The 23,135-nt window shown below is 37.1% G+C and overlaps 1 protein-coding gene across 7 annotated transcripts in view; it reads left to right on the forward strand.

The window, feature by feature from the left end:
- cacna1ab (calcium channel, voltage-dependent, P/Q type, alpha 1A subunit, b) overlaps positions 1–23,135 on the forward strand; it is a 179,852-nt gene that overhangs the window by 147,750 nt on the left and 8,967 nt on the right. For 3 of the 7 annotated variants that reach the window (XM_047366481.1, XM_047366486.1, XM_047366485.1), the window contains 6 exons: positions 4,280–4,401; positions 7,313–7,448; positions 9,167–9,280; positions 12,619–12,654; positions 19,456–19,657; positions 21,098–21,330. In XM_047366481.1, the coding sequence (XP_047222437.1) occupies positions 4,280–4,401; positions 7,313–7,448; positions 9,167–9,280; positions 12,619–12,654; positions 19,456–19,657; positions 21,098–21,330 (843 nt within the window). Of the gene's footprint in view, positions 1–4,279; positions 4,402–7,312; positions 7,449–9,166; positions 9,281–12,618; positions 12,655–19,455; positions 19,658–21,073; positions 21,331–23,135 lie in introns of all 7 variants that reach the window. The other 4 variants (XM_047366480.1, XM_047366482.1, XM_047366483.1 and 1 more) reach the window with 2 other exon arrangements.

A 23,135-nucleotide genomic window follows, 5' to 3' on the forward strand; every position in this document is an offset into this window, starting at 1 on the left:
AAAGCTTTACCTTCTGTTTGACCCTCGGCTATTTAAATCAAATATGTGAAAAATATCAATTACCATGTCAGAATAAAAAGATACACATAGTACAAGTTGAGTTAAAGAAATAATAACTTGTTAACTAAACTGGTCCTTCATTTAGCCACTGCTGCTAAATCAAATGCTCGGAAGCTGTGCACCGCATTTATTTATGGTGTTTTCGCACACATGCACACCCACACACACACACACACACACACACACACAGCCGCCCAAAGCAAAGCAATCCTCTTTTTGGAAACGTAATTGTGGTGCAAAAACTAAATACACATGATGCAAAAAGTACACAGTAAAACTAGCATTCAGCATTGCTATTTAAACGAAAACGAGAGCATGAGGCTGTGGAGCTACAGGTTGCAGACCCCTGATCATACCTAAATTTACTCACATATCTGTTCTGCAAATGCAATGCATTGACAATTGGAGAGCATGTTAGTCCAATTTCATTTAAACGTTGTTTTCCATGATGTTTGATATTGCAAATTCAGAAGGTGTTGGTATGTCCTTAAACTTTCATTCTACAAGGATTACACCATGTCTTTTACTTATTTCTACATCATCTCACTTTACTTTCTTCTGTCATCCACAGTCATATTATATTAACAATATCAAAGGATGAATCCACTTTAAAAATACGAGACTAGAAAAGGTGCCGTTTAGCTGATTGTGGTGTATGACAATGTGTGTCTATTTTTCCTTTAAGTTAATAAGAAGAATGTGTTTTTTTGTTTCAACATTAGGTTTTCAATTTTAAGTTAATAATCGCAAATCTGAAAGACCTGTCGAAGATGATGTTTCTTTTAAGTTTTTTTTTTTTTTTTTGCTTTAAAAAAAATAAAAAGATACAGCCTGCAGGGCAAGTGTTAACTACTATGTATGAAAATTGAGTCCATCTCTGTCCCTCTGACAGAACCTTCAAAAACTGGTAAAAACATCAATACACCACTATATACCAGATAGCAAGAACCTGCGTGCTGCAGTATTAAGAATTAAATATTGCATGTTAAAACCATACAGTGGAATGAAAGCCTTAACATAAACTACAATGTATGAATACATATAACTGTCTTAGAAATCAGCTATGTCAGAAGTAAGTAAATGTCTATCCACCAATATGTCTTAGTCTCCTCGGCTACAAGCTGAAGTGCTGACTGGTCAGTGGTGGTATTTTTAGCTTGAGGCAAATTAAGTGTAATAGAAATGCATTTGTAATTGAATTTAAAAGACAAAGTTTAACAATGAACAGTGGATTCTTTTTTAGCAATTTGTTCATCAGGCTTATTTACATCCATTCCCTCTCTGGCATTACATCCCTTAAAGGAAATCCCAACTGTCTTCTTATATAGTTGTGGGTCAGATTTTTAATTTTTGTTTACTTTTTAATATCTCTTGCTTTTTGTTTTGTAGTCTGTTGTCTGCCCGTCTCCCATCTCTGTCCTACTGATGGTCTCTTTTTATCCATCTGGACGATGATAAAACCATGTCTTATCCGAGATGGAGTATAAGGAGCATTGAAGGTCAAAGAAAAAAAAAAAATGCCACCATGGAAATGTAAATTTCCCCCCAAAAATCTGAAATTTGCAAGGAATAAAGCATAATTAAAGGGATACATTTATGATATTAAAACTAAGATATTCTCTAAAATTGTAACGTCAGAAATTTTCATGAAAAATTTGCAATAAAAAATGCCAGAAATTTTCTAGGCTGTCTGACCTCATAATCACAGAAAACGTCTGATTGTTTTTTTTTTCTTATAGATTTTTAGGTTTTATTCTGACTTTACAATGTCAGAGAATATCCTAGTTTTCAGTCAGTCAGTCAGTCATTTTCTACCGCTTATTCCATAGTGGGTCGCGGGGAAGCTGGTGCCTACCCTAGTTTTAATATACTAAATCTATACCTTTATTCATGGAAAATTATCCCCTTTTTCTTGGAAATTTACCACTTTTCGACATGAAATAACTTTCATGTTTTTTTTCTTGTAAATATGTGAAATTACTGTAGAAATGTATGATTTTTTGACAGAAATTCACTCAACTGTGGCTGCATATTTTTTGTTTCTTTGATCTACAATGGCCCTAATACTAAATCGTAATTATCAAGCTCTTCGTCTGTGGCTGGTCCAGGTTGACCTTCACCTATAACTCATACAGTGGAGACGTCAATTTGTCTCCTCTTAAATGTTTTTCATTATTTTGTGATATTGGTGGAAAGTTGAATAAAGATTCTTCTGTCCTATGTCCCCATATTCTATTTAGTACCAAAAATGTCTATCCAAGCCACTTCTTAAAGATCTTGTAAAACATGTGTTGTTGATGTTAGCTGTTGATTTCCTATTTTATTCATTAAGTCATAGACAATGACTTTAATTGGCTCTGGGTGTTGCAAGATGAGCCTGTGGAGATATAACATTTCATTGACAGCTAAACTGAATTAGACCAAATCTTTCTTCGTAAACCAGCCTTGTGTCAGATTTCTTTTCTGCCTCCTGATCAAAGATTGAAATAAAAAGACATTTAGGCCAGAAAGAGGAAATTTGCAGTAGGGATTTCCCAATAAGGGCATTTTGTCCTTGATACCAAGTCAAGCCATTTTACAAAATGCATCATTTAATCCCAGTCCAACGTTTCATTAAAATCAATGTATCATATAGGCAATACAATAACAGACTATATTGTATCTATTTTACTACTATAATATTGGGACCCTGTGATATCTCACAGTCCTGCCTATCCACTTTTTTGACCACAACATATATTAAACCTAAGCAGAAGTTTCAAACGATCAGCCTGAATATCCTCCAACACCAAGGTTAAATAGGTTTAGAAAGCCACTTTAAAGTCAAGAAAACGCATCAACTTAAACATGCACAACTTTACCAATTGTTTCCAAGAATATTTCTGACTCTACACAAATGTCTACAATCTTAAATAAACTCACATTTTTCTCCTGTTGTTGATGTCTTGATATTGTTGCTAGGCCAACACTAGCATCTTCGCTCTTTCCTTGTCAAGATTCATTGATATTTTGGCTTGAAAAATACTGCAGTGCATTTCCTGTTTACTTAAAAAAGATATAGTAGTTCTCTTGCTTCATCAGCATAGCGCATTGCTTTAAATTTTGTAAAACTTAATGACTATCGAGGTTTAGTTATAGGCAGTTCTCCCAGGATGAGACATATGAACAGTGCACAGCATGCAGAGCAGTGAGCTTAACACAGAAAGACCAGAGCAACCACTATATGTCATTGTAAAGGTAGAATAATACATAGATTGTAGGGGCAAATTTGTATCTTGAAAATCCGTATGTGTAAACAAGTTTCAACTTTAAAAATAAAGGCAATAAAAATAGGTTGCCCACCCACATACCCGGCAAAACATGCTCACCACTCAAAATCATTGTAAATTTCAGCATAATAGACATTAATCTTATATTATATCATTGCTAGAAGTATTTTGTGCAAAAAAAATAAATGAAACAATAAATAATCAAGACAACAAACAGTTTGATGGGGACACCTACTTGTTTAACACAATAAAATAGAATTGGATGAGTGTGTTTTCCAAGGATGAATTTCTTTCATAGTGACTTAAGGAAAGACTTAATGGAGTGCACTTCATTCTGGAGCATTACTGGACTCATAAGCCAACAAATTTAGGTAGCAAGCACCCCTTGCACCACTGTGAAGGCTAACTACGATCTATGCTGGTAACACTCTGATTGAAGCAAATGAGCTATTTTTTGTTGCACAAGTAGTTTAAATCGAATGTCAACCTTCCACCAAATTTCATGTTACTCAGAAAGTATGGCTGACGACAAATAAACAGAATGATCATTTTTTCTAATTTCTGGGTACATTTTATTTCTGTCATAGTGCTATATACATATGGTAATGTGCTCTAAAATGTGTGAATTAAGTGCAATCTTAAATCAGACTCCTAAGGTAGAAGTTCCACAGTGACGCAGATCTGCGATCAGCTCACTCCCTGAACATAAAGAAACAAGTTGCAAAACAACTCATTTCCATTCTTCTTTAATTGTTGTTTAGGGTGGACAGAAGATCTCAGATCAGTTGTCTGGTGGCCAGCTTTACCTTGGAAATCCACAGCCATGTGCTTGCTAATGGCGCCCCCATGTGGGTGCATGCTGCGAGTGCATCCTGTGTTTGTGTCGTTATGTTTTCCCCCGTGAGTGTGCCTGATGCAAGCCTGCAGGCCATGTCATGTATCTCACACAGAACCGAACGCCATTAATGTTTCAGCGCATGGAGCCACCCTCTGAGGGAGGGGGCACTGACGGCCAGGGGGGGCAAGGCCAGAATGGTCTCCCCAGCACTCAGCCAAACAACATCAACAGCATGTGAGTAGACTGGATAAGTAAATTGGGCATAGGGACTTTTTGAGTGTACTGCCTTGAAGTGGATTAAGGTGTTGAAAGAAAAATCTTACATTTGCTTATCTAGGTAGAGTGTCTGAAACCACTAGCTTGATTAATGTTTCCTAAAACTGCCCAAAACATGATTCTATCATAACTTTTTTTTTTTTTACAACAAATGGGAAAGGTTTATACATGACACACAATGCGGAAATGCATGGAGAATGTAGCTCCCATTTAAAAAACAGACAGTCCTGATCAGGCATAACAGTTGGACTACAAACAGAATAAATAAAAACGTCTTAATTCTGTTGCCAAGAAAACCTGGTTCCGGATATTCTCACAGAGGACTTTGAGATATGTCACCCAGCTAAGAATGGTTGCAACAATTCCCTCAAAGCATCAATGTATTGCAAAAGCGTACATTCGCCTGTAGTCAAACCCATACACCAGCTGTGTACAGCATTGAGCTATAAAAAAGTTCAGGAATCTGAGGTTTTCACTTAGTTTTGAAGATCCATATATACCAATTTGATTTGATGACATCTATTGCAAGCCAAACCAGTACACTAAGGCATACAGGTTTCAAAGTGTAAATTAAAAATGTTTAACTACCCATATTTGACTCCTCAGAAAAACCCCTAAAGGTTCAGTCAGTGCTGTTACTAGTCGGAACTTCTTTGTGAAAAAGAAACCAACTTTAAATTAGACAGCTGGTTTTAATGTTAATTTTCATCAGCCAGTTAAGATTTTTGGTTTTCTGCATATTTGGATTGTAGACTGTGAAACATTTTTAATATGTTTTGGAATAATCAGCTGTCATTTGTCCAGGTGCTACACATCTGGATCAAATATTCACAGAGATTCGTAAAATCCCCTCTAAGTTATCACAAAACAGGTATTAAATAGACAAATATTTTTTTTTTACATCTTCCTGTTGGATTCAGCTTTAAAAAGTACTCACAGCACTTATTAATAAGATTGTTTTGTAAAATTAGAATTTTGAGAAATGTGATATTTAGGAACTTCTCTGCACAAAAAACAGCACCATGAAAAAGTGTTTTGGAAGAATTACAATGCAGTTTTCACATGATGATTTTATTAATTAAGGTAAATAATAAAACCAACCTGGCCCAATGTGAAAACTAATTGTCTCCCAAACTTGTTAACCCGTAACAGCAACAACTGTTACTAAGCATTTGCAATAACTGGCAATGAATCATTTACATTGCTGTAGAGGAATTTGGTCTTCTTTGTACAATTGCTTTAATTCAACCAAATGGGACGTTTTCAAGGATGAAAGGTCTGTTTATGGTTACGCCACAAGCGGATGGCTGGACATTCTCCTTCAGGGTTTTCTGGTAGGGAGCAGAATTCATGGTTCCATTAAGTATAGCAAGTCATCCTGTATTACACTACTACCACCATGTCTGATTGTTGGTTTGATCTTCTTTCTCTGTAATGCTATGTTAGTTTTACACCAGGGATCATGGGACACACAGCTTCCAACAAACCACTTTAATCAGTCCACCAAATGTGTTTCCAAAAGTCCTGGGGATCAACAAGATGTTTTTTTGGCAAATGTGAGATGGGCCTTTGTGTTTTACTTGGTCAGCAATGATTTTGGCCTTGGAACCCTCCCACCAAGGCCATCTTTTCCTGGTCCTTCTCTTATTGTTGAATCATGGTCTCTGACCTTAACTGGGTTCAATGCAGCCTGCAGTGGTTTAGATATTGTTCTGTGTTCTTTGTGACCTCCTGGATGAGTTGTTGGTTGAACAGCCACTCCTTGGAAAGTTCACCACTGTTCCATGTTGTTGTTTTTTTCATTGGTTTTTTAAATAATGGCTCTTCCAGTGGGCTGCACGGAGGCACAGTTGGTAGCTCTGTTGCCTGTTGCAAGAAGGTCCTGGGTTCGACTCCTGGCCGGGGGTCTTTCTGCTTGGAGTTTGCATATTCTTCCCGTGCATGAGTTGGTTCTCTCCAGGTACTTCGGCTTCCTCCCACACTCCAAAAACATGACTGTTAGCTTAATTGATCTCACTAAATTGCCCTTAGGTGTGAATGAGTGTGTGCATGGTTGTTTGTCCTGTATGTCTCTTTGTTGCAATGGAATGGACTGGCGACCTGTCCAGGGTGTACCCCGCCTCTCGCCTGTAGACTGCTGGAGATAGGCACCAGCTCCCATGCGACCCTGTATGGAAGAAGCGGGTATAGAAAATGGATGGATGGATGGCTCTTACTGTAGTTTGCTAGAGATGAGAAACTGTAGAAATGGTTCAGTAGCCTTTACCTGGCTAAAAGATGTCAGTAACTTTTTTTAGATCAAGGCATGGTGTATTCTTTCGAGATCTGCAAGCCTACTTCATATTGTAATTCAGGATCTATTTAGATAATTTCTTGATTGTACAAGTTTTTTAGTGATCAAGTATGGCCAGTGAACTCTAACCCAAAGTGTAATTAATCATACTTAATTTAAAATTCAACAGTCGGGGCCACATTGATTTGGTTAGCCTTTTTCTCTTAGTAAATGAAGTCATCATTTTAAAACTGCTTTTTGTATTGCTCAGTTAAATCTTCTCTGACATTTTATGATGGCCTGAAACATTAAAATGTGACAAAATAATAAATAAATAAAACCTACAAAAACAAAATAAATCTTTTAAGTTGCCCCATAATGTTTCACAGCACTGTGCAACCAATGCAGAGGAGACAGTTCATTTTAGGGATACCCCAATCAGGGCTTTAATTGCATTGTTCAGGACTGGAAACAGTGATGTTCATGTTACAAATCGGTTAAATATGTTGTACGACTTTAAGGGGAAAGTAACCATTTATCCAAGCTTAACCTAAATTTGTAGTTGATTTTTTGTTTATATGTGTGTCTGGATGCCAGACCTCCTGAAGGTGGCTTGACTGAAAGCCAATCGTGGATGACGGCTAAAGCACAGGAAATGTTCCACAAGACTGGTAACTGGAGCCCGGACCAACCCTACCCTGACGACATCCATGCGAACCGCCACAATCCCCAGGTATGATGCGTCCAAACCTAGTAACACATAGTAACGCATTGTAAAGCAAAGTAAAAGTTATTTTCGAACAACACCTTTTACGCCTTGGATCAGCTACTGGGGTAATACTGTAACTTAACTTTACCAGATACGGAAATCCTGCTCAGGATTCCTGCTGTTGCAACATATACAATAAGCTTTACAGAAATGGACAAAATTATACATTGTGTTAAAAGGTATGAAAATAAATGTTTTCCTTTCCCATGCAGTCTTTTTTAAACATGTTCCATAAGCCTGCAGCATATATTTGTCCTCGGTCTTATTGCTTTGTTGAAGATGGAGTCTAAACTTTTCTATACCAACATTCCTAGGAATAGATTCTTGGCAAACTTTCCATAGGCCTATCATCTTCCGTGTTCTTCATTAAATTCCCAAGCATAGTCTGTATCTCCATTGTTTCTTTATTCTCATCCTATTCTTAATTCCTAGCCTTGCCTCTTCACTCCTCTGCCTCCCCTTGAGTTGCTGGTTTGGATTTGGCAGCCATGTTTTGCAATGTACACCTTCATCCTCTGTGCTGCACCTTGCTTTTACTTGTCTGTTGGTGCTCCCATGCCCCAAAGATTCATCTCTAGTTTGGAATATCTGACCTATGAACAAAGGTTGATTTTTTTTAATCTAGAATATGCCTTAAAAGACTTTTCTCTCCTAAGTCTTAATAACACATTTAATAGTAATATAATATTAGGTAATTCTGTTGTAAATTGAAACATCTAGCAGCTTTTTATGTCAAAATGTTTCATTGTTTCTAGAAATAATTTTTTCAGTTATTGGTTGAATTTTTGCGTAATAGCGGTATACATTAAACGACATCACATGGTTTATAATGTAAAGATTTTGCACAGACATGTTGTGAAAGTATTCATATCCCTTGAACTTTTCTGCATTTTGCCATGGTATTACCAACATGTATTTTGTTGGGATTTTCTGCAATAGACAGAACAAAGTAGTTCATAATTACCATAAAATGCATGACAGTTAAAATATAGCATACTACCAAATATTGCATCCAAGCAGTCCTATGTCATTTTGATATTGTACATACTGATATTGTGATAACGACTGCGATTCAATACAGTTTGCAGCTTGAGCCACAATACTTGAAGATATAAACAGAGATATTTTGCAAAAAAAGTATTGGGTAAATATTTAAGGCTCTAGCAAATATGATAGAGCCATGCCCTTAAATACTCGCACCTGTAATGCATATCACACTTTTCAGTGTTTTATTTGTAAAAAGTAAAAAATACTGTGTTGTTTTTCTTCACTTCATAATCATGCACCACTCCGTATTTATCAATTATAAACCCTTATAAAAACACAATAAAGTTTGCGGTTGTAATGTCAGAAAATTTGGAAAAATTTAAGGGAAATGAATTTTTTGGCAAGACTTTGTATCTTATCCATACAGGGCTTATCTAAATGTTTAAGACATTATTTATTTATTTATGTATTTTTTTTTTACACTGCAAAGGTTGCAACAGCTAATTTATGCAACTTTCTGTTGTATAAATGAATACACAAAATTTTTAAGTTTGCAAAAAAAAATCTGAAAAAAGATTATTGAGTTTTATGTCGTTCCACCTCCCTTGGTTGAGCAAGGAGCCAGCACCAGTTCAGCGTCCACTCCCTCAGCAGACAGTGGTCACGCCCCCCCCCCCTCTCATTGTGTTTTACAGACTGTAGAGATGAGGGAGATGGGGCGGGACGGGTACTCCAACACTGAGCCCTGTCACCCAATGGATGGGCATGGGCGGACCCTCTCCATGCCCCGCCTCTCGGCAGACAACCAAGTGAGCACGCTCATCCCACCTCCATCATCACTGTCACACCTTACCATCCTTATTTTCTGTCCTTACTCTTGTTAGCTCCGGCAACTGTTAAAGTGAATCAGCAAAGCCTTTCTTTGGATCCTGAATAATGTTTACAATAAACAATGCAAAACATTCATAATCTTTGCAGAACTTTTAAAAATTTCAGTTTAAACATATTAAATGTTTAAACTATGTTTCAATTATGTTGTTTTGATTATGATTATAATCATAATAATAATTTTAATTATCATACCTAGCCTTGCTACAGAAACATTTTGCATTCTAATTGTTACAGAATGCCTAGTCATACCTAACATACACTATTATTGGATACATTATAAAGTGTTGAACAAACACAGAGGTTTGCAGTTTCTTTGCAAAGATGTGTTAGATTACATTATTTTAAAGCAACTACATGTAACTACATGTTGGATGCAACATTTTTGAGAAAGAGCTTTGTCAATTAATTTCCAACTGCCTTGTTAATCTGTATGTTTCCCTCCATCATCTCTTGAACCGTCACAACTTTACTTTTAAACCTTCACTTTTCCATTAGCTGTCCCACTGCTGCTCAGATCTTCTTTAAGCATCTTCAGGTGTTTGCCAGGATAAGAGCAGCTTCGAAAATAGGTCTTACGACGGGAAAGCCTAGATATGTACACAACTACATATCTATAAAATTTATATTGTAGCTTGTAAACAGATTCTTATTCAAAATATCTAAGTAAGTTTGTCCAAACTGATGACTTGTACATGATATTATTTTAAGTTCCTTCCCTGTTCCATTTACTGGTTCATTCCCATCAAATCCTTGGTGTGTCTGTCTTGCATAAGCTGTAGCCGGAGGTAGCATCCTATATAGATTAACTGTTATTTAGTGTTTCTGGATCATTTAATGACAAACAAGTGGATGAATTCGTGTAAAACTGTTAGATTTATGGTTATGGCTTATTATTGTCTGCAGGGCTTTATTTGACCATTTGTGTAATGTTGGCATATTTATGTAAAGCCCTTTGTTGTTGAACACTTAAAAATGTGCAAAAAAGATGTGAAAGAAGTCTATTAACTGCCAGTAGACTTGGCACAAAAAAAACACCTGCGTGTAGTGTGTAGTAAAAGCTTTTACGGCACACGTGACGTTCTGATGCTTGGCAAATCTTTGCAACAATAAAGTTAATTTTTCACGAGACTTTAATTTAGTTTTAATTTAGTTTTTTCAAGGTAATAGTCGTGTATGATAGATCGGAACATATTTATTTTGTTCTTTAACACAAATATTGTAAAACGTAACAATTCTAAGACTTTAAATGCTGGGTTAAATAGAATGATGAAATATATCGTTTGTATTTTTAGATGTGATATAAATGTTTTAACCACTAAATACTTTTCTATATTTCTGTGCAAATATGACATATTGCTTAGTACTACTAATACTAGTCTTACTAGTAGATATTTTCAATGCAGAGCATGACAAAAAGGGTGCCAGTCGGAACTGCACATTTACGCTATTATTTATTCAATTCTATTTTCTTTCTTTCTGTTTTTTGTTTTTTTTTACTGCCGTTGTCTGCTGTCTCAGCAGCTGGCACCCTAGGCCTATGTCAAGAACTGGCCCTGCATATCACACTAAAATAATATCATCTGTTGTTTAACAATGAGGAAAAACATAAATATGGAGGAAAAACATTAGCGCTTGCTACGGTAAAAACGGATTCTTTTTTGTGTTTGGTGTGGACCTCTTTGTACGCTACTTTTCCGTTTCGTCCTCATACAAAACATTCTTCTTTTGTCTGCTTATTCTATAAGCAGTTTTTTCTATCCTTAAGCTAGGGTTGGGCAATATGACTAATATATTATCATAATCTTTTATGGCATTTACTGTGATGAACACAAAGCAGAGAATTAAGCAGAATTGTTATGAACAAGTCCATCATAATTTTATTGGCTATGAATTGTCATTACGCACATGCCAGAGCCTTTTAAAAAAGAATATTGCTTTGATGTTTCCCTTGATAAATTAATTTTAACATCTGACAAATATAACCCAAGAAATAAAAGATAATTTTTTCAAATCATTATTTCATTTATAAAGGAGAAGAAGCTTCGTAAACCAACCGGGCCCCACCTGGGCCAGCTGGACCAAATAACAGGATGCAGCAGCAACTGCCATCACGCATTTGGAATAACTTGCAATGACTCTTGTAAATCACTGTAAATGGATTTTGGTGACCTCTTCTTTGCAGAATTTACCCTTAACATATTTTTCAATAATTATTTGTTGCCTTATCTATATGTTTTGAAGCCTCTGGGTGCAGTCACGCACACGCGCATCCATGAAAAACATCCATGGCCATATTCCAGCATTCCACTACATTACGTCATGTTGCTCTTACTCTGGTATGTTGAGTACTATCTGAAGAATTTTGGTTTTAATATTAGGATAAAAATTCAAAAAGTATAACGAATGACTGTGGTTAATGGCTTGAACAGAGCATCACATTTTTATCTCCAGGAAACAATTTGGGGTTTATACACGACAAGGTGGGACATAGGAGGAAATGTTCAAGAATATATTCAGTGTTATAGGATAGAAACATCTGCAACCTGTTTTCAGATAGACATTGTTAGCATAACAGAAGTATGGTTAATATCTCCTTCCCAGTATATTTAGTCTGAAGAATATAATTGATGTAAAATTGATATTCAGATTGGGAGATCTTGTAATGCCTATAGGTACTTAGGTGTGTGTGTGTGTGTGTGTGTGTGTGTGTGTGTGTGTGTGTGTGTTTGTGTGTGTGTGTGTGCATTATGAGTGTTAGACAGTATGTGTGTGTCTAAACCCTGTGACCTACTGTCATCTAACACTGCTCTGCCTTACCGAGAGCTCATGGTGTTTTGGTAAGTGTGTTTATGAGTGAGTGTGTAGATGCACCTGCATCCTACACTGTTAGTTGCCTACTCCTGTTGTACGGCACATGCTTCTCAGTCCAAAGTCTGCACACTGGCCTCTTTGTACTAACTGGGTTGTCTTTCTCTTTTTCTTATCTCTTAATTTTTATCTCTCCCAAACCTGAGCTGTGTTAATTTTTTGCCACACATCAAATTTATTATTTCCCTCCCATCTCTCCCTCTGCTCTTTCATATCTTGGTCCTCTCTTCTGTCCTACCTCCTAACTTCCTTCATTATTTCTTTCTCTTATCTCTCTCCTCTTTCTGCCTGGTGATTGTGCCACTTTGGACCAATGCTTTGTGTGTATGCGTGTGTGTGCTACACTGCTCCGTTCTACGTATCATCTGTGTGTTTGCCTTCTCTGCAGCGGAGGAGACACAGACCCCGTGGAAATAACCTCAGTGTATGTACCTCTTTCTCCGTCTCTGTGTAGCTCCATTCCCTTCTGGTTTTTCTCTGTCCCTTTCTGTTGGTTAGTTCAAATTGTAACTTGCAAGTTCATTTTTTTTTCTTCCTTGAGTGCCATATGGGTTGCTTCAACCAGAGTTCACATGTGCCCCTTTTCCACCAACGCGGTTTGGAGCCCATTCTGGCTCTTGAACATGATTTTGAACCAGTGATGCCTGTTCCCACCGATGAAAAGAGGTTCCCGCAACGCCACCCATGGGTGGGTCGAAGCTACAGACAACAGAAGCAACAACTATGGAGGCAAAGACGAAGAACGTACCATATAAACATTATTTACATGTTTGCAAAAACACACTAAACACACGTTTCCCTAACACCCTAGTCGATAAAAAACAAATGCAAATGAAAACATTGTACATACCATTGTTTTTGCACGGAGTCTCCATCTCCATTTCTGTATTAATTGTATTTTATGGCTGGTCTCTTTTTGCATTAAAAGAAACATTTTGCAGCTTAGCATCCTCCGCTGTCTCGCTTTGCCCCCCGTGTTGTATAACAGCCTCTGTTGATGACTCATGCTTGGTTCCACAATTGGTGGAAACATGCATCAGTGCTCAACAAAGCAGTGAACAAGGAGGTAATATTTGGAGGTGCACCTCACTCAGACTCTTGGTATGTTAGGGTTGGAGAATATGTGATGCTAAGGGCCTTTGTTCACCTCTCAAAGCCAGTCTAAGATTAGACTACTGCAACAAGAATGGATTTATTTTAAGGCTTCATTTCCTCATCTTTTTGTGGTCTTTGCCAGAGCAAAGATAGTTTTCTAAGGTATCATTTCTACCACCTGCAGCTAGAAACAAATTTTTCTGACAGTGTTTATTTATTTTTGCAATCCGTGCTTTGTGCTAGTCATTTACTGGATTAAATCATTTCCAATGAAACGTTATGGCTTATTAAAAACAGAAAATCTGAACCTCAAAAAGACCAAAATATCAATAATTTAGGAAGGCACACATAGTGAGAACATGTTGATTCTTAACCAAATAAAAATACATTTGAGAAATACATATGCATGTTACTGATAAATATAGGATGTTACTAATTGTTTAAGGCAGCTAAGAAGAGAACTCCTATTGGAAGAGCCTGAGTGAAAACTTTTTTTAGTATGGTTAAGCAGAGAATAAAGAAGGAGTTGTTTAGCACGTACTTTACATTTAGGGTTTTTAGAAATCTTTCACATCTTATTTGATCAAGCAGGTTTTTTTCTCTTTTACTTAAAATAATCCAGGATATTTATGGATATTTTACTTTGCCCAAACTTATAGAATACAGTAAACAGAATAGGTTTGAATGATTTGTCACATAATACCATATGGAAGTTTTTTAAAAGTCAGTCTACCAGCTTTTTTGTATTTTTTCAAAAGGGAGCCTCCTTTTGTATCAGTGAAATGAAGCACACCCACCTGGAACTCCATGTTTCCTTCATCAACTGGGACTTTTTTCACTATTCAGATCTAGTTTGATTTCCCTTTTTTTTGTTCCCCTCTCTTCCCCAAGTCTCTCTGTTCAACTTACTTTCTCTCTTTCCTGTGTTTGCTTGTGTTGAGGTCACACTGCTAACCGTTGTTTGCTAATCCTGCAATCTTTCCTGTTCTGCTTGTACGCAGCATCTGAGTGAATGACCTCCTTGTGTGTGGGTGTTTATGCATACAGTAGTGTGTGTTCAGTGTGTTGCATCTCTGCTAATTGGTTCAACAAAAGCATGGACTACCCTGTATGTGGATATGCTGGCCAATCTCAGATGTGTGCCGGCATGTCGTTGGTCATGCATGATTTGGCAGAGTTTCATATCAGATATAAGAGGGCACAGTAGGAGACCAAGGGGAAGTTGCTTATTCGCCAAGACTGTGTGATCATAATGAAGCTTTGTCTTGCAAAGCAATTCTGTCTGATAAAAGTTGATGACGCATGATGTGTTTTTTGTGATTTTTGGAAACACATGCAGCTGCTGTCACATTTTTCTCATGCTGGCAGTGCTTGAGTAAAAAGGATTATTGAACTTTTTAATTAATGATTTTTTAATGATATTTTAATGATATTATGACTTTTATTCTAGGTAAAATAAACTTTTATTTCCAAATCATTTATATGTAAAGTCTGTTTCAGTTTTGCAAAGAGTTTATTTTCAAACGATAAATGGACTGAAATTATTTAGGACGTTTCCAATCATACCGACCACTCGAGGCGCTTTGCATTAGGGCCACTTTCACACAATTGCACTCCTTCACAAAAACATGTTACTTTGTCTCCCTTGGGTAGTATGGATTCATCACTGTTTTTATTCATGTAAAGAAAATGGGATCAACTAAAGAGGTATGTTGTGTTCACTAAAAAAGTCTTGTGCAAAACAATGATGCCTCTTTCTGCAGCAGAAAGAAATGTTGCCGAAAACAATCTCAAAATAAAAACCTATCATTCTAAAACAAAAACCCAGAAAACACATCTTGCTAAAATACCTTTGGTTGTATAAGTATGCATGTACACAGGTGACATACATGGCTCCGGTAGAGTTGGTTAAAGAAATATACAGACTGCTGTCAGTTTGAAGTTCAGTTTTTAAGGGATGTGAAGCTTTTCAGGAATTTTACAGTGTTCTGTTCAAAAACACCTGGGAAAGAACCCAACAAAAATAAAACACAATTTGCTTCAATATAACACAATATTTTATTGTAGCTTAAGTTGATGCTTGTTCTGTTGCATGTTGTCTGCTGTCTGTAAACCCATCTACTGTATCTTAGCTGCATTGATTGTGCAAGAAATGCCTTTATGTGTTAAATCTTATTTTCAGAAGTTTGCAAAAGTTGAAAAATGCTGTATGATCACAACTCTGTACATTACTTTACATGCTTGACATACATATTAACACAAACATTTGCAGACCCTTTGCTCAAGGTCTAAGATTATGGAACAACGCTTTTTTTGTCTTATCATCATGGTGCCCGGATCTGAAAAAAATCATACTTGAAAGGCCTACTCTCTTTGCAAATTGATAATTAATTGAGGCCGTGATTTTATGAAGCAAAATATAAAATATGTCATTCAGAAAGAACCATTCTGGTCATTTAAATAACATTCAACATTTGCAGCACATTTTCCATCAAATTACCCAAGTATAATTTTTATTAATGATTTTAACTTGGGTCTTACAGGCCACATACCTAGTATGCTAAGTCTAGTGATTAGTTGGCAAACTATACTCAGTACAAAGTTTTTTTTTACAGTTCTCAATAATGTCAATTTAAAAAAGTTAAAGCGTAATTTTTATCTAAATACAAAGACTAAAGGCAGAGTTCATAAGTTTTCAGACACTTTTAATTGAGTTCTGTTGGATTTTGGCTAGTCTTCATTATATAGTTGTGAAATAGAAGCCTTTACTCATCAGAAAAGTGCAGGAAACAAAATATTTTAAGGTTGAGCAAACAGCTTGTGTTTGGAGAAAGCCTTCACTCAGCATCATTGTCAAATATGCGGATGGACCTATTTTTTTCAGCATTGATGTGTCACACACTAGTGTATACACTATACTGCAAAAACGTATTAGCTCACACTTGCAAATCATTTAAGTTAAATGTTCCAGTCCCTTCCATGGCCACAGGTGTATAAAGTCCATCATTGAGGCAGACGGAATGATTCTACAATAATTGTGAAAGTTTGGGTCACTCTAAGTAGCTTCATGAATTCCAGTGTGGTACCTTGATAGGATGTTCAAAATGTCACTACTACATTTTCCAAGGTCAACTGTTCATGGTATTAAAGCTAAGTGTAAATGACTGGGAATGCCAGCAAATATGCCTCAAAGTGGTAGGCTATTTAAAATCAAAGACTTGGGTCAGCAGATTTTGCACATAGCGGTAGGTCACCGTTACTTTCTGTAGAGTTTATAGCTACAGAACTATAAATCTTAAGTGGCCTTCAGATTAGCTCAAGAACAGATTACAGAGAGGTTCGTGGATTGGATTGGATTCCATGGTTGATCAGCTGCATCCAAGCCTTACATCACCAAGTTCAATGCAAAACATCTGGTTTTGTGGAGTTGTGGTCTCTGGAGTGACACATTTCGCCTCTCTGTATGGCAAGCCAATGGACAGTTCTGGGTTTGAAAGTTCCAGGAGAACAGCACTTTCCTGAGTGCATTGTGTCAAGTGTAAAGCTTAATACAGAGGGGGACTGTGGCGTGGGGCTTTGTTTCAGAAGCTTGGCTCGGTCCTTCAAGTTTCAGTAAAAGGAACTCTTAATGCTTCAGTCTACCAGGACACTTTGGACAATATTGTGCTTCCGACTTTGTTGTAACCGTTTGTGGATGACCCCCTCCTTCATCAAAATGACTTTGCACCAGTGCACAAAGTAAACTCCATAAAGACATTAATGGGTGGCCTTCTTTTCCAACAACAGTGTCTGACCTCAAAAATGCTTGTCTGGAAAAAGGGTGACCAAACGATAGATTAAAATTTAGGGATTAAGAATGGAATGCTATTCAAGTTGTGTGTGAGGGCAGATGAACAAATCCTTATACTTGTAGGTCGAAAGGTAGAGCAATACAAGTTATTTATTCAATTTCAAACCTCCCTCACTTGGTTGCAAGGGAATGGGAGTCACAATAAACAGATTTTCTGTCCCTGGCAAGGAAACAATGCAGACAATAAAACAAACAAACTATAAACTCACACACTTTCTTCAATTGTCAAACGTCTGGTCTGGTTTCATAATAATTTACCATCTTAACCAACGACACAATCATATAATACCCAAACTTGATTGTTTTATTAATTAGGAATTAAAAGACAATTCGGTAGCAAAGAAATGTGGAGCAATTTAAAGAGTATAAAACTTCTCACGACATACAGGGGTTGGACAATAAAACTGAAACACCTGTCATTTTAGTGTGGGAGGTTTCATGGCTAAATTGGACCAGCCTGGTAGCCAGTCTTCATTGATTGCACATTGCACCAGTAAGAGCAGAGTGTGAAGGTTCAATTAGCAGGGTAAGAGCACAGTTTTGCTCAAAATATTGAAATGCACACAACATTATGGGTGACATACCAGAGTTCAAAAGAGGACAAATTGTTGGTGCACGTCTTGCTGGTGCATCTGTGACCAAGACATCAAGTCTTTGTGATGTATCAAGAGCCACGGTATCCAGGGTAATGTCAGCATACCACCAAGAAGGACGAACCACATCCAACAGGATTAACTGTGGATGCAAGAGGAAGCTGTCTGAAAGGGATGTTCGGGTGCTAACCCGGATTGTATCCAAAAAACATAAAACCACGGCTGCCCAAATCACGGCAGAATGAAATGTGCACCTCAACTCTCCTGTTTCCACCAGAACTGTCCGTCGGGAGCTCCACAGGGTCAATATACAAGGCCGGGCTGCTATAGCCAAACTTTTGGTCACTCATACCAATGCCAAACGTCGGTTTTAATGGTGCAAGGAGCGCAAACCTTGGGCTGTGGACAATGTGAAACATGTATTGTTCTCTGATGAGTCCACCTTTACTGTTTTCCCCACATCCGGGAGAGTTACGGTGTGGAGAAGCCCCAAAGAAGCGTACCACCCAGACTGTTGCATGCCCAGAGTGAAGCATGGGGGTGGATCAGCGATGGTTTGGGCTGCCATATCATGGCATTCCCTTGGCCCAATACTTGTGCTAGATGGGCGCGTCACTGCCAAGGACTACCGAACCATTCTTGAGGACCATGTGCATCCAATGGTTCAAACATTGTATCCTGAAGGCGGTGCCGTGTATCAGGATGACAATGCACCAATACACACAGCAAGACTGGTGAAAGATTGGTTTGATGAACATGAAAGTGAAGTTGAACATCTCCCATGGCCTGCACAGTCACCAGATCTAAATATTATTGAGCCACTTTGGGGTGTTTTGGAGGAGCGAGTCAGGAAACGTTTTCCTCCACCAGTATCGCGTTGTGACCTGGCCACTATCCTGCAAGAAGAATGGCTTAAAATCCCTCTGACCACTGTGCAGGACTTGTATATGTCATTCCCAAGACGAATTGACGCTGTATTGGCCACAAAAAGAGGCCCTACACCATACTAATAAATTATTGTGGTCTAAAACCAGGTGTTTCAGTTTCATTGTCCAACCCCTGTATCTGTAATAAGTATGGCTTTGTTGGTTTGTTACGCGAGTATGAAATATGGCTGCCTCCTCTGTAATGAGTTGTGCATGTAAGACTTGGTTTTAATAGTCCTCTTGCTTGTTTTCTACCTCTTTCTGTCCTGCCTGTCAGTTAATATCGCTGTTTCATTCCTTCGTGTTTTGTGAAGATGTGGGATAATTTGCTTTTAAATATGTTTTAAATGCTCACTCAGTTCGTATTACAGGCATAAGTAAGAAGCAAGTGTTGTGGTAATAAATAAAAGGCGATCATTATTTAAAAAATGACATTAGATAAAGGTTGAGAGTGTAAAAAACAAACCTAGCTTTAGTTTTCCATGTGCACTGAAACAAGACCTCTTATTAGTGGTGCTGAAACAAGAATCATAATAGACTTTTAACATATGCATCTCTGTAGAAAGTAGAAGTCAAATAAAGAAGTTTTCCTTACTTTTACAGCTAAGAATATACTCCAGCCACCAGGAGGCAATAAATCTAACTTCTTTTCTTCTCTTGTCTTTCTCTTACCCCCATTGCTGTCTATATTTTACCCCATCTTTCCTTATCCTTTGCTCCCTTTTCTGTATTTTCTTCTCCCCATTATTTTGTCCTTCAAGACCATCACTGACAATAGTCCAATGCGACGCTCTACCTCCAGTCTAGTCCACGGGCGTTCAGGTCGTGGAGTGAGGCTGGATGATTACTCGTTGGAGAGGGTGGTCTCTGAGGAGGGGAGACACGGCGGTGGGCGCAGGCACAGGGACAGAAGTCATCGTACTTCACAGCGATCACTGACCAGATATACAGACGCTGACACAGGTGATTCAGTTCACCCCTTTCGCTATTTTAAGTCAACATTAAGTAAACGTGCATATTTTTTCAGTTGCAGAGTCCATGTTTTTGTCTCCAATGTTCACTAACGTGTTGTAATCTACAGCAGAACAATATTCTCTCTATCAAAGATTCCTAGTTCTTTCAAGGGAGTTGGGGTTACTGTTTTTTTTTTTTATTCAACACCTTCTTTAGAGTGTAAACAACTGAAATGGGACAAATGTGGTTGCAAAAACCTGAGTTATTTGCAACCTAAATTGATTGCAATACCTTTCAGAGTCAAATGGCACAGCAGGAAATTATGATCATGTTAAAGGAATAATATATGTATCATCCTAAAATTATAAATGTGTATTTTAGGATTTCCTGTGATCAGTGATCCCAACTATAAAGCTTCTTGTATTAAGACATTTTCACGTTTTGTTGCATGATAACCACAAATTTCCATGTATTTTAAGGGGTACAACGCAAATTAGTGCATAATTGTAAACTATAAGGAGAATGGTTTTAATTTTTTACGAATAAAATTCTGTGGTGGGTGGACGGAATAGAAAAGCAGAGCAATTCTGCAAGATGCTAGATGCTGCTTTCCAGCAAGACAAATACCCTTAACATACAGCCAGAGCTATAATTAATTGTTTAGATCAAAGTAAATTCATGTGTTAGGATGAGACTTAAGATAGGATAAGACTTAAGCATTGCTCCCTGTCCAGTCTGAATAACCTTGAGCTCTTTTACACAGAAGAATGGCCAAAAATTCTCTTAATGTGCTACACTGGTGAAAATCTACCCAAAACACGTTCAGCAGTTATTGGAACAAAATGTTGTCATCAAAGGATTAGCTCAAGGGCCTAAATACAAATGCATATCACACACTTTTCAGATTTGAGTACAACCTTTGAAAACCATGCAAAGAAGTTTGTGTTTGTATTGTGATAAACTTGTCAACAGTGTAAAGTCCTTCAACACTCAGTTTTAAGTTAAATCTAGGCCCAAAAAAGTACTCGAAAAGAAAAACAAAAAAATCAGCATCAGTAATTGTGTCAGCTAATTGGATCCAAAATTAATTTAACAAGGCTGACAGTTAAACCTTTTTATTCTTTATTAATCCTTTATTATTTTCACAGTTACATCAGCATTAATCCTTTATTATTCTATGTTGACATGCTGGAGGATTATGGAAACTGGAATTGTTTCTCTTTGAAATCCACTTGACTTCCTAATTCTTGTGGATTCCTACATGGATGTTCAGTGTTTTGTATTTTTTTTATTTTGTTTTCTGTTTTAGTATTATTTCTTATGTAAAATATAAAAACCATCTGTTATTAGATCATCAAGAGTTATTCTTCTATGGCAGGTGCTTGAACTAAAAGCTTTTGTAACTTTCATGTCTAACTTTGACAGGTATCATATCTATTTCATGTCTAGGTCTGGGCACAGACCTCAGCACCACTACACAGTCAGGGGATCTGCCTCCCAAGGACCGTGAGCGGGACCGTGGGCGCACCAAGGACCGGCGTCATCACCACCACCATCACCGTCATCACAGCTCAATTGACAAGGAGCGCTTTGACCACCATGACTACCCACATAGACAACCCCATGACCGCCACTGGTCCCGGTCCCCTAGTGAAGGGGCTGATGGAAGAAGTCACAAACAGGTGAGCTCCATAGACAGCAAGGTTTGATAGCAGTTTACCTAAACAGTCCCATAAAGTCTCTGTCTTATCAATTTCCATGCATGTGAAATACATTATATAAATTTTTACCTGACAGGGTTCAATATATTACAGTATATTTTATGTTATCATCATTGTTTCATGTTATGATAGGTGTTTATTCCATTTTTCTCAATTTAAGCATTTCAAATAAAATACTTAAACTTTAGGAATGTAATGCTACATCCAGGCTGCATATAATATTGACAAATATCGCTTGTTAGACAAAACGTAATATGAAATCCTAAAATTCTGGAAGCATTCAGGTAGACGCTGTGATTTTGTTAGGCTGCAAGAACAGTTCTTCATTTATGGCAAAGTTCTTCTTTCCCAGGACATTGCACACTTTATAAGAACTCAAGTTCAGAACTTGCAATAACTGCAGTAATTGTCAGGGTAGTACCCACGCCATGTCTAGTTTCTGACTGTTCTTTTGCAACTGCGGTATGAACTGTTCTGTGTCCTCTTCCCTCAGCTTCGCTCTTGTTCCTGCCCCTAAAACCAAGATTCCAATAGTTTCTTAATCCTGGTTCACATATGTTTTACAACATAGAGACTGTTTTGATGGATCAGGGGAAATCAGTCCTCCTCATCTGTTTGTCACTCCTGAACTTACCCATGTCACTGCAAAATGTCTCACAGTGTGCTTTTTCTGGGTCACTAATTACCAGCCATATATTAATTTGACATATTCCTGTTAAAAAAGTATTTTTTTTTAAGAAAATGTCCTATGTTCAACAGATACATATAGTGGTCCTTCTGCGTTTTACTCCCACTTGTGCACTTATCCATAGGTCATAGTTATTGCCATAATCCTACTCATGGATATTAATCTATGTTTTTGTATATATATATATGTTGTTTGCCAGTTGTTTGTCCTTTTTTCTGCAATGTGATGTGTTATTTCTTGGTGTCAGTTTGTTGCTTCATTCATATGTGTCAACTACTTTTCAGTGGTATCTATCTATCTATCTATCTCTCTATCTCTCTCTATCTATCTATCTATCTGTCTGTCTATCTATCATCTATCTATCTCTCTATCTATCTATCTATCTATCTATCTCTCTCTCTCTCTCTCTATCTATCTCTCTATCTATCTATCTCTCTATCTATCTATCTATCTATCTATCTATCTATCTATCTATCTATCTATCTGTCTATCTATCATCTATCTCTCTATCTATCTATCTATCTATCTATCTATCTATCTATCTATCTATCTATCTATCTGTCTGTCTATCTATCTATCTATCTATCTCTCTATCTATCTATCTGTCTGTCTATCTATCTATCTATCTAGCTATCTATCTCTCTATCTATCTATCTGTCTATCTATCATCTATCTCTCTATCTATCTATCTATCTATCTATCTATCTATCTATCTGTCTATCTATCATCTATCTCTCTATCTATCTATCTATCTATCTATCTATCTATCTATCTATCTATCTATCTATCTGTCTGTCTATCTATCTATCTATCTGTCTGTCTATCTATCTATCTATCTATCTATCTATCTATCTATCTATCTGTCTGTCTGTCTGTCTATCTATCTATCTATCTATCTATCTATCTATCTATCTATCTATCTATCTATCTATCTATCTATCTATCTATCTATCTCTCTATCTATCTATATATCTATCTATCTATCTATCTATCTATCTCTCTCTCTCTATCTATCTATCTCTCTATCTATCTCTCTATCTATCTATCTATCTGTCTATCTATCTATCTATCTGTCTAT

Source organism: Girardinichthys multiradiatus, chromosome 5, assembly GCF_021462225.1.
Source record: "Girardinichthys multiradiatus isolate DD_20200921_A chromosome 5, DD_fGirMul_XY1, whole genome shotgun sequence".
Taxonomy (NCBI): Eukaryota; Metazoa; Chordata; class Actinopteri; order Cyprinodontiformes; family Goodeidae; genus Girardinichthys; species Girardinichthys multiradiatus.